The 12,451-nt window shown below is 40.4% G+C and overlaps 1 protein-coding gene across 1 annotated transcript in view; it reads right to left on the reverse strand.

Annotated features, from left to right (window-relative positions):
- Positions 1 to 2,634: 2,634 nt before the first annotated feature.
- KCNJ2 (potassium channel, inwardly rectifying subfamily J, member 2) overlaps positions 2,635 to 12,451 on the reverse strand; it is a 10,657-nt gene continuing 840 nt past the window's right edge. The window contains exon 2 of the mRNA XM_015425799.1: positions 2,635 to 7,674. Coding sequence (XP_015281285.1) covers positions 6,181 to 7,458 — 1,278 coding nt within the window. The 5' untranslated portion in view covers positions 7,459 to 7,674 and the 3' untranslated portion in view covers positions 2,635 to 6,180. The remainder of the gene's footprint in view (positions 7,675 to 12,451) is intronic.

The following is a 12,451-nucleotide window of genomic DNA, read 5'->3' on the forward strand; positions in this document are numbered from 1 at the left end:
TTCCAACTCTATGATTCTGTGATTCTAGGAGTCCCACCACCTGCATTCAGGAGAGCCTGCTCCCCCCCCCCGCAGCAGTACTCAAATCTTTGTCGCTATTGATGTTTTATATAAGGATGAGGGGAGACGTACAACAGAATTCTATAATGAAGGAACAAAAGCCACAGTTCTGTGGCCCAGTCCTAGAACTGGTTGCACCATCACTGAAGAGATCAGAACTTGCAAAGAGCCCACACAAATCACCACAAAGTGCAACTGATTTCACCACCGCCTCCCACCCACCCTACCTATCTAGGGTCCATTGTCTTCATCCACAATGCTTTGCTCCCTAGTACTATTATATGATTGAAACCAGTTCAAGTTAGCTGAAGCTGCCTAAGTGAACAATTGTCAATACACACCTACTTGACCAACTCTTAAGAATGTTTAACAGGCTTGCTGGGGCAATTCATTAACTTTAAAAAGGATCTGGTTTATCATCCACCTCAGCAAACATAGAAGAATTCATGAAATATCTATCTACCAAAAGAATCCCCAAATCCTATAGTAATACATTTGCTGTAGTTTTCAAAGTGCTACTCAACTGTTTTCCCATTTCTTCTCTAAGCATTAGCTAGTTGGTTGGCCCTTTGAAACTGTATCACACATTTTAGGTAACAGCAAAATGAAAAGCATGAGCATGTAGAGTGCACATTCCTTGCCAATGTTCTCTCTGGGCTGCACACAGAGCAAAAGGAAATTTTAAAAGGCCTCTGATCTGCATGTCCTCCAATGCTCCCTCTAAGCTGTGGAGTCTTGTAAGCAAAAATTCTACTTTGTGAGCTACTGGCATTAAAGTTGTGAGCAAGCGATTTGGCTACTGCATAAATTAGTCTGCTCTGGAGCCATCCTTCTTGAGCTAAGACAAAAATGTGTGAGCTGGAGGATAAAAAACTGTGAGCTAGCTCAAATTAACTCAGTTTAGAGGCAACACTGTTCTCCCCAATCTCACTTTCCCTCCCAAATGTAAATCAGAGCCAAGCAAGTATGTTGGCTCCAACAGAGGCCTCGCAGTCTGACTGTTACTACATTGAAAGTGGGTGGGGCCAGCCAGGGTTAAGGACTATACTTCCTTTCCTGACAGACACCAAACATATTCAAGGATTGATACGTGTTGGATATCAAAACCTTAGTTATTAATCTAGAGTGAAAAGAAAGAACCAAAAACCTTTGCAGATCACAATTACCTTTTACAACATCAAGTGTCCTTCAACCCTCTCAGCTGGTCAGATGGACAAAATAGCCACCTTCCCTAGATCTCAGGTCAGAGGTCTGTCTCCTCTGATGGATCCAACCGCAAGAGACCTTTTCTTCTCCTTGCAAGGAATGTTATCAAATCTTTCCCCACCCCCTTGACCCAGGCCATCCCAGGTTAAAACCATCACAGGATCATTACCCCATTCACATCTCTGAAAATCATTACCTCTCCTTCTTGAAAATCTAAAATGGATTGGAAAACATTTTCATAAACTCAAAAGAGTTCATCACTATTGCCTGGTACTGGTTGGCTGGGGGAGGCTCAGCCTCCCCTGAAAAATCTGGGGAAGGCCTGAGCCCCAGAGGGCCCCGCCCCCCTAGTTTATGCCTATGGCCCAAAGGGTCTTACTACACTGACCTGGAGTCACATGGAAGTAGAGAGCAGCATTGAAAAAGACTTCTGCTCTCCAAAGATTAAGCAAACATCACTAAACAATTGATTCTTGGGGAGCCCACCAAGAAACGTCAAACAAAAGGAAGTTTGTTCTACAACTTCCACTTTTGACACAAGAGACATGAGCCCAAGCCTTGACCTATGTTATATAAGATAGGCAATGCAATTCTAGGCAAGTCTACTCAGAAGTAAGTCCTACTATGTTCAGCACTGCTTACTCCCAGGCAAGTGTGACTTCTAAACTGCATAGGGCTGGATCCTAGGGGAAGTGAGTGGAAGGCTTCTGCAGACAGGTATTTTTTTACCTCCCCCCTTCCCCAGGAGTTCCCTTTGACCCATACAACTGCTGCTGAGAGTCAGAGGACTTTCATGGACAAAATGCCTTAGGGCATGGAGGATATTGTGAGGAGGAACAGAACAAACTTGTACCCATCTCCTTCTTCCACTATCAAAAATTCTTGGAAGTTGGGGGTGATTTTGTCCAATTCCACCTTCTCTCTGCACTGGTCCACAACCCATGGACTTTGGTCCAATAAGCTATCCCAATACCCAGCATTAGTATTTGAGGAATCAAGCAGGGACAGCTGAAGGAACAGAAAGGCAGGAAAGATCTGCATCCATAAGTGCCTTCTCCTTGTGGTTCATAGGATCCAAACCATCATCTATAACAGAACTGCAATACCATTCTAATTATACCCTTCTTACCCCATTGAGAGCTTACAAAAGTGTAACTCTGCTTAGTATGACACTGCTAGTCTGGTTCTTCCTCGGTCATTCAGATTGATACTTTATTGCACAACATGCTTCTGTAATAACTTCTTTTAAAAAAGAACTGAAATAGATATGCAAGAATACTTTATTTTTTATTTATTTAGAAATAATAAAATAAGACATAATATATAATATATATATATATAAATCTGTACAATCCATGATTTGTGCAGTATGTTAGGAAGACTTTGATACACAAGGCTGAAAACAGGAAAATAGTAAGGTAGAACGATTGTCAAATGCCTATTGGTTTGTTCACCTTACAAACTGCTGCAGAACAGAAAATCCATTTAGAAGGGGAAGCTGTCTCAGGTTGCCTATGTGATGGCAACTGTGCGGCATTCTCCCATCTTGCAGATGTTCAACAGCAGCTGGCTTTTTAAAGACATTACAGTACTTCTCAACTTTATCTTGTAATCCCCCCTCCACAAAAAAGACATGAGAACAAAAATACCAAAATCCTTTGTCTTTGCCAAATGAAAGCATGTGCAATTGAATCAAGAGTCAGAAACCAAAGGTTTCTGTGGCTGAACAGTGTGTCTAAAGCACAGCATATATGAAGTAATTTTCTTAACGCAATAAAAATTGCACACCAGACCATGGATGAGAAATAATGGGGAGTTCATTGCCTACCTTGCTTGTGTCCTGTGTAAGGTAATGTTAGCTCCATACAAGAAAAGGGCCTCCATTCAAGTATTTTAGGGAAGAGGAAAATTAACTACTTGTCCCTTAAGTCATGAACTCACAAATATGAGTTAAGTATGCAATCCACATTCAAGTCAGTGCACGGGGGGGGGGGGAATTCCCAATTATTTAAGTGGTTTATAACTGCATCACATATCTCAACTGCTGGAAAATTTGCACAACTGTCCCTTGTTGTCAGCCACTTTAAAAAAATGCCCCATATCTGTAGCTTCACAACAATTGCAGATCCTAGGCTGAACTTCCCAAAGCACGTTCAGTTTTCAAGCTAAACAGTTAAGGGCTGGAAGGTACCATGATACATGTGTACAGTGAAAGTTTCTATCCTAGCAATTGCAACATGCAGAAACCAACAGGTAAAGACAAAGGGTTATTTGAAGGGGGAAAAATCCATAAAAGAGTGCAATAGATTATCCACTCTCAAGCAGTCTGAAGGCTGGTAAAATGACAATAGCTTAGAAAAAAAGAAACAATCAAGTTAAAAATCCATGCCTAAATAAATAACAAAACCTCATAGCACTAGAAACCCCATAAGGCTTGCAAAAACCATGCTATCCAGCAGCATCGTGGGTTCTGACTGATGCCATCTTGGCCTTTTCTCTTGTTCTCTTTTTAAACTGACTCCTATTTACATTTGGCTTTAAATATGAAAATACTTCATAAACTTTATAAAAATGTACATTTGTGTTTTAAAAAATTTCTAAATACACCAAAACCCTGCATCTTGGAAAACAAAAGTCAACTCCGCACCAGAAAAGAAGAAAATTAGATTTAAAAAAAAAATCCCTTTGTTGTCTTGTTTTTTGATTTTTTTTTTAAAAAACAAGAATATTCAACACTTTCTCAACCCACCTTTTCCTTTAATGTCTCAAGACTTGCAAGTGGGAACTTTGTGCATTTTGGAGAAGTTTCCTCCATTCTTTGTTTCATATGTCACAGAATACTCTTTGGTTTGAACTTTTTTTTGTCCTTTGCAAGAATATCACAATAGCAGCACAAGTTGCGTTCAAATGCTTTGTTTCTCTGATCCAGAGACTCCAATCAGGTTGCCTTATATATAAGTTCCCCCTTTTTAGCCTTAGTACATGGTACATAAACAATATCTGGCTTAAGATAAAGCAAAAAGCAACCTGTCCGCATTTGCACTATCCAGTGCTGCAGTCTACTCGCTGTCTGCCAAATACCACATTCCTGCAATTTTCCCTCTTGGAGGCCACAATTGTCCACCAATGTTTATTTCCAATTGCATTAGAACCAGAACAAGCTATTTTTAATGGCATACAGTGAGATCCAATACTGTAAAAGAGTTGGATTTTGATCCCTTGGTGTCAATCCTCACCTACTAGAGGACTCACACATTTATAACCTGTGGGTACAGCTAAAATGGTACACTTGATCTTAGAGGCACAGAGAGTTTTTAAAGCATTCTTGGCAAGGGATCCACAAATACCATTAAAGTCATGGTTCAGCAGAAGGTAGCAGAAGCAGTTCCAAAAGGCTTCAATACAGATATTGCATCCACTAATCATTCCATGGAGGCATATCAAGTAATTAAAAACAAAGAGGGAACTCTTTTACAGTACTGCTCCTTTCAAACGAGTGATTTTTCATCAAACAGCTAGAAAGCTAGCACAATAGGTTTCTATCATCCTAACCTTGGCAATGAGACAGAGTCCCACAAAATGCAGAGAGAGAAAGATCCTTACATTGGATTATTCCATGGCTCTAAGTGTCTCTCCTAACACCAGCATGTTGCTTTGTTCACCTGATGACTCTCACCGAGCTAGTGTGTACTACCGAATCAATAGTTTCTTGACGATGTCTAGCAAGACCAAATTAGAAACAGACTGAAAGTTAACTGGATTGTAATCACCTCCCAAAATGCCACTCCACTTGAATACAGTTGTATGATCTAGAAGCTACTTTGGAATGTACATGTGACTTAACATTTGACCTTCTGCCACAGTCTTGCTGGTGTTTAAAACAGGAAAGAACAAGATGTTTGCTCCTCTCTGCTTAACTTTTGCTAGAATAAACTAATAGTTCTAAAAGTAAGGGGTAGCAGAAAGAGCACCCTTATATTTATCTTAAGCTTTTGTTTTTAAATAAGGTGCACTGAAAAATACTCCGGACATAAGGACCTTTAGGGAGGAAAAATAGGCTGAGAATAACCTATTTTTCTTATGTAGTAAAAGCAGCCTGTTCTATTTAAATAAAACGTTCATTGTGCAAAAGTGTGCATTTTTCTCTTTGGTATTCACTTAGGTAGTTTTGAAATTAAAACATATCCTAGAAGGGGAGGGGAATCTCCATCCCATTCCCAAAAACAAATTAAACAATCTTGCTATAGGCTACTGCATGGCCTTGTGTTACATAATACTCCTTATGTAACTGGATAGTATCAGAGAGAAATTGATTCTATCTACCAAACTACTGGCCTCAACAGAAGTTCAGACTCCCCAGCATTATCAGTCATTTTGATTGATTGACAGAGAGCTTTGAAACTAACAAGTTCAATGAGGGATTTTTTTCTGTTTCCTTTTTAAGAATATATAAAAGAAAAATGAAAGCTACACTACAACAAAAAATATTACAATTCATGTTCATGTAGTTAGCAGCAGGTTTAAAAATAGTAATAATAAGGCAGTATCATGCCTTTGTTATGCCATTAAAAACATTCTTGTTCCCAACAGAGAAGCATTCTGGGGGAAAAAATAGATGTCAAATGATAAAACTCAACTGAAGCTTGCCTGCAAGTTCAAGTTTTGTAAAAAAATATACATAATTTATTCTACAACATATATGTGCCTTCTAGTCACACACAGACATAGTGCTTTACATTCCGCTTTTGCTGCTCCTCATCTGAAGACAGCACTTGAAACCAGCCTAGGTTGACGCCTTAGGGCTGTATGCCCGTTTCTAGGAAACAGTACCGTCATCTGCAAAATGGCCACCTCTCAGCACAGTATGCCTGTTGCTGATGGATTTTATAACCACAGCGATTTTTTTTGTCTCAGTCATATTTCAGATTCTCGTCTTAAAGGCCTAGGTTCTAGGGGCAACCCTGTCTGGCTGTGGTGGTCCGTGTCTGGATGGGTATCTGTACTTGTGCTCTCGGGCACCCCATTGTCACTATCATCTTCATCTTTGCCTGTCATGACCACTTCATTCTCATAGCAAAATGAATTTGCATTTGAAAGGATGTATTTCTTTTCTGCTAAGTCTCTGGCACTACAAAGGGGTGTGTTCGGCACTTCATATGTTTTGTGGAACCTAGAGTAGTCCACTTTATAGTAGTTTTTCTCTTCAAATAGTACAGGCTCATAACGATGTCCCCAGAGGATTTCATTTGCCAGATATGAACTACGGCACTGGGTTGTCATGGCAGTGGCTTCTACCATGCCTTCTAATATTACAACAATTTCAAAGTCTGCATTCTCCATATCTTGCTTACTTAAGTCATACAAAGGGCTTTCTTCATCTATTTCATGTACAATTGTAATAGGCGAGACCAAAAATATGCGATCTATTCCACTGTCAAAGCCAACATTGATGTCTATTTGATCTAGAGGAATGTATTCTCCTTCAGTAGTGATCCGGGATTTGAGGAGTTGGGCTCTGACATGTGCTTCCACCAAGTGGCTTTTGCGCAGATTTCCAACCCGCCACATCAAGCACAGTTTCCCATCCCTCATGGCTATTACAGCATTGTGGCTGAAGATGAGAGTTTCATTTCTCTTTTTTGGTTTAGCCATCTTAGCCATGACAGCACCAATGATGAAGGCATCAATGATGCAACCAACTATTGACTGAAAAACCACCATGAAGACTGCAATGGGGCACTCATCTGTGACACACCTAAAGCCATATCCAATCGTTGTCTGTGTTTCAATGGAGAAAAGGAAGGCTGCAGTGAAGCTACGCACTTCGGAGACACAAAGTCTTTCTGTTCTTTCTAGGTCGCCATGCAATAAGGCAATCAACCAAAACACACAACCAAAAAACAGCCATGAAAGGATGAAAGCAAGACAGAAGACAAGTAGCATCCACCTCCAGCGGATGTCCACACAGGTGGTGAAGATGTCTGCTAGGTAACGTTGTCCTTTTTCACCCACATTAATAAACTGGACATTGCAATGGCCATCTTTCTTGACAAACCGGCTCCTGCACTGCTGCCTGGTGTGTACCTTGCTCTTCCCATTTCCAAAGCCATTGGCAACAGCCATTGTTGCCAGCTTCATTCCGTCCTCCTCTGAGGAAACTATGCTGTAGCGGTTGGTTCGCACGCTGCCCATTGCTTTCACTGTGGACTGTGGTGCTTCTGCTCTAGAAAACAGTCTGAGTTTCTGCAGAACCCTTTGGAGAAACAGTTTTGAATGTTCTAGTGGAACACACACACAGGAAAAAAGAGAGACGTCAGTGCCTCTTTCAGTCCCTGACTGTGCCAAGGAGGATCTGGGGATCGTCAGTGCTAATTTAGCAACTAATCATCTGCCACGAGGAGGCATGGCCTGTAGTAGGAAAGAAAAAAGAAAACGTGTGTCAACAATTGTTAGAAACACTTCTCTATTTCTCTGACTACCACATGGCATAATATGGATCCCAACCATGTTAGTGTACTCAGACAAACTCAGCATTATCTGTAAGGAGTACAACATTTATTCAATGGCAAGTGCACATCGTTGGGGCACCAAAGGACTGGGTTTCTTGTGTGTTTTAAAAGGACACTAAATGGCTTGCATTTCTACACATATTAGCAAAAGTAGTCTATAAAAGGTGTTATATTCCAGCAAACACGGTATACAAAAATTATTCTTAAGTTAAAATACTGAGTTGAATCTAATGGTTCCTTTATGTTAATGGGTGGAGCCTTCTTCCAGGGTAGGGTTGCCAGCTCTGGGTTGGGAAATACCTGGAGACCTCAGCAAGATGTAAGGCCATACAGTCCACTCTCCAAAACAGCCATTTTCTCCAGGGGAACTGATCTTGGTTGTCTGGAGACCAATTGTAATAGTGGGAGATCTCCAGGTACCCCCTGGAGGTTGGCAACCCTACCCAGGGTACACAACCTTCTCCAGTGTGTTCCAACAGAGGTAGGCTCTTTGTCCTGGGGACAGCTTAATTGTTAGAGGAACACAAGCATACAAAGCGGAACCCCTTTTAAGCTTTAAAACTACATTTCCTCCAATATCTATTGCTGATATTAACAGGATGACATTCTGATATCCCTGAACTGGGGATCATTTAAAAGAGTTGCACCAGGTTTATTCCTTTACATTCAATGAGTGTTTACCCTGTGCCACATCATTAAATTTGCTTCCTTAGTAAACACAAACCTCTTAGAAAGCAAATGTAGAATTTAGTTTTCAGTAATTCAGCAGCGAGTCTGCAAAACTTCCAAGCTGATGGTTAAATTGAAACAGTTTGATGCTAGTCACCCAAAGCAACATCTGTTGTCATCTATGCTAAAGCTTATATGTTGCTTTGGTTGACTATATATATATATATATATATACATAATCTCAACAGAATGTCTCAATCAATGCTAATGATTTTTTTAAATTATGCTTCTTTTAAATTATGCTCTGATGACAAAATTACGCTTCTGCAAGTGGTTGGCTAGCATGGTTACCATCTCTTGTATCTGGTTAAAAGAGCTAAGGTCGTATAGTTTATTCATGTTATTAAAAAAACTCAAGTGAGTAATGATATGCATCCTGATCCCATGCATTTTCACTTAGAATCATGACCCACTTGTGTTCAATGGGGCATTCTTCTAAGCAAGTGGCCTTATCCAGCCTTTCACAAGTTTCAGTTTCTTTTAATGGTTTATCATTTCTAGTTTTATATCACTTCAGAAAAAGCAAAATTATCTATTTACAAATGCCAATGACACCAGCAGTAACCATTGCAATTTGATTTTTTAAAAAAAGTATAACCTGCCTTTCTGTTTAAAACACTCATCTTGACTGCTAAAGACATGAGCAAGTGATCTTTTATTGTGTAGTATATTTTGGCAGTCTCCAACAAACCAGTGGCATTCAAATGCATTTTAAGAACATAAGAAGAGCCCTGCCAAATCAGACCAGTGGTCCATCTAGTCCAGCATTCCGTCTCATACAGTGGCCAACCAGTTCCTCTGGAGGACCAACAACAGGGCACAGAGCCCAGGACCTTCCCCTGATGTTGCCTCCTGGCACTGGGATACAGAGATTTAGTGTCTCTGAACGTGGAGGTTCCCTTCAGTCACCATGGTTAGGAGCCACTGGTAGACTTATCCTCCATGAATCTATCTAATCCCCTTTTAAAGCTGTTTATTCCTGTGACCATCACTACATCCTCCAGCAGCAAATTCCACATTTTAATCACTCTCTTTAGTGCTTTAATTATAAAATAAGGGTTTCAACCTAATTAGGTAAAGGTAAAGGTTCCCTTGCTCGAAAACCTATTTAACAACTTTCCTGAAAGGCAAAGTTCATTTTTTCAACAACCACTTAGTTTTCAGTTTAGCCATCTAAGGCAAAAATAGTTTGCAATGTTCAGATACACTATTTTACAGTTAACTTATAAGCATGATGTAACAATCAATGCACAAGGAAATTAAATTACCATCTATATGTTTCAAACAGAAAAAGCTAATTAAAATAGTTTCTCTGTTCTGCAGAATAATCATTTTCAGAAGCCACATCCTAAAGCAGCTATCGTTTCACATTTCCATGTTCAAATTACATTTTCTTTCAAGTGAGTGGAAACACATATATTCAGTATGCCACCAGTTTTGGAGTAAAGTTTCCTTGGATGTGAAGGAAGGAAACAAGTCATCTATACAATCTGAAGGATATCTGTATCAAACTTTCCAAAACCACCTTGACCTCTGAGCTGTTATTGGAACTCCAAGCATCGCTTACACGTAATGCCAGCTTCCTATGAAATGTCTGCTGCATTTAGAAACCTAGAAATAGTATCAAGTATCTATTATTGTCATATTTCCACTACAGTTAATAGTAACTGTTCCATATGTTGTACATATGCATGCTATTATTAGCTAAAGGATTTATACTACTGCATAAATTATGTCTTGGGGAGGAACCTGGATCCCAGTTTTGCTAAACCAATCAAAACAAACACCCTGGGTTACAAATCCTTTCACCGTTTATAGACTGCATCTAAAAGTTTATGAAACAAAACTCTGGTGTTCACTTATATGTGCACACCACTAGTAGCTTTGGTTATACGATAACTATGCTTCTCTCTTTTAATAGCACAAATTGTCTGCATCTACTCTGAGTAACTAGGATACAAAAAGGAGAGGTGGAGATGAGGAGTTAACCTTCGCAACACATCTGAGGGAACAAGGATGATGACACAATAATAGAGACAAATTCCAAAAATGAATGGTAGAATTCCTAGTCTTGCTGCAGGAAGGACCAAGGCATGCATTTTTATGAGAGATGCATTGCACAATACAGCAGCTACATCTTTATATTGATCTCAGTTTTTCCTGCATAGCTACACTACAGATATAGGATTAAGCTAGGATTAAGCCCTATAAAATGCTTTGCAAGAGTAGAGGAAGGGCTGTGGCTCAGTGGTAGAGCATCTGCTTTGCGTGCAGAAGGTCCCAGGTTCAGTTCCTGGCATCTCCAGATGAAAGGATCAGGTGGTACGTGGTGAGAAAGACCTTTGCCTGAGACCCTGGACAGCTGCTGCCAGTAGACAATACTGACCTTGATAGACTGACATTCTGATTCAGTATAAGGCAACCTCATGTGTTCAAGTAGTGCCACAACAGTAAAATGGTTATTCCTTAGTCCCAAGGGCTCTGCTGTCTGCTCCCTTTCCTTCCCTCCCCTCCTTTCCCCATCACAACATACACACTCTTCAGAAATATCACAAAGCCTCAAGGTAGGTATCCAAAATCATATCTGGCAGTGCACCTTGTTCAGATCCTTGCATTGCTGGTGCCAGTCCTGTTCACATAAAAAAGATGTAAGAAGTGAAAGGCAAGAAGATGCCTGCAGGTTTTCCCTTTCCAAACTGTCTCTAGTCCATCTGCCCACCTCCAAGCTTCTCACACTCCATTTAGAGAAAGCATACACGGAATGTTTTCGCCCCCACATGCTGAAGACTTTTAAAGAGAGCTGGCTCTTCTACTACCCAATTAGAAGTAGATGAGCATCTTGGAGGAAGAAAGTGCAAATACAGCACCAATTTAAAAGCCCTTTACTGATTAAAGTGCCTACTGTGTACTGGATGAACCTGATACCTCCAATGTGCACCTTCTGAATAAATCAAGCCAATTTTTTTTTAATAATCTCACTTCCTCTTTAGTAAAGGACAGTGTCTTTATTTACAAACAGACATTACAAGCAGGTGTTGACTGATGAACAGTCAGACAATCCTTGTGTGTGTGTGTGTGTGTGTGTACACGTGTCAAGGATGAGTTCCAAATCTGAGTTTGCTGCTCATGAGGAAGCTTTGGGACACAATCAATCTCTGGAAGTTAAACACGTTCACATGTAATGGTTAGGAAAAATGCATTGCGAGAATTGAAGAGAAGCAAGCAAAACAAATAAATAAATAAGAGAGACCCAGGCTGATGAGAGATGTGAGATGGAGAGCAAGTGAGCGAGAAATCGTTAATGAGCACACAGCAGTTATTCCCCAGTTGCCATCGCACGCCTCTGCTGAGGCTGTGCAAGGCACATGTTGCTAAGTGAACGTAACTGCTACCTTCCAGTGCCCTGAGTAAACAGAATGGCCCTGAGCCAGAGCTCAGTCAAAGAACAGAGAATGTACTCCTTTGCAAGTTGCTCAGAATGGTCTTTTGGGTTGCTAATTACTGGCAGGCTATTAACTTTGACTCAGCTCCCCTTTTTTACGTTTTTGGTCAATGGGTTTGAGAAACAGGCAAGGGATGAATGCCTTTTCCTATGATCTCCTGCTCTGTTGCAAGAGATGGCAAGATATTTCTAAATTATGATAAAAATAAGTACACAGGACAGAGTCATCACCAGGGGGTGTAGTTGACAAGCTGCTAGGAGGACAGGAAAGCCAACGAGAGAGCAAAGGTAAGGCACGGAACACAGAAAATACACCTGGCTTTTAAAAAACAAACAAACCTCTGATAAGCAGAAATATTGCAGGGGGGAGTGACAAGGAAAAAGAGGTACATACTTTCATTTCTCAGCCTAATGTTTCAGCTGCAGGAGATGCTATAAACATTCAAGCTACAGTGCAAACCATTATCAGATGGCAACAGAGCCGAAAGGATTTCTTCTTTATTTC

This window comes from Gekko japonicus, unplaced genomic scaffold (genome assembly GCF_001447785.1).
Source record: "Gekko japonicus isolate JY-2015 unplaced genomic scaffold, Gekko_japonicus_V1.1 scaffold642, whole genome shotgun sequence".
Classification (NCBI taxonomy): domain Eukaryota; kingdom Metazoa; phylum Chordata; class Lepidosauria; order Squamata; family Gekkonidae; genus Gekko; species Gekko japonicus.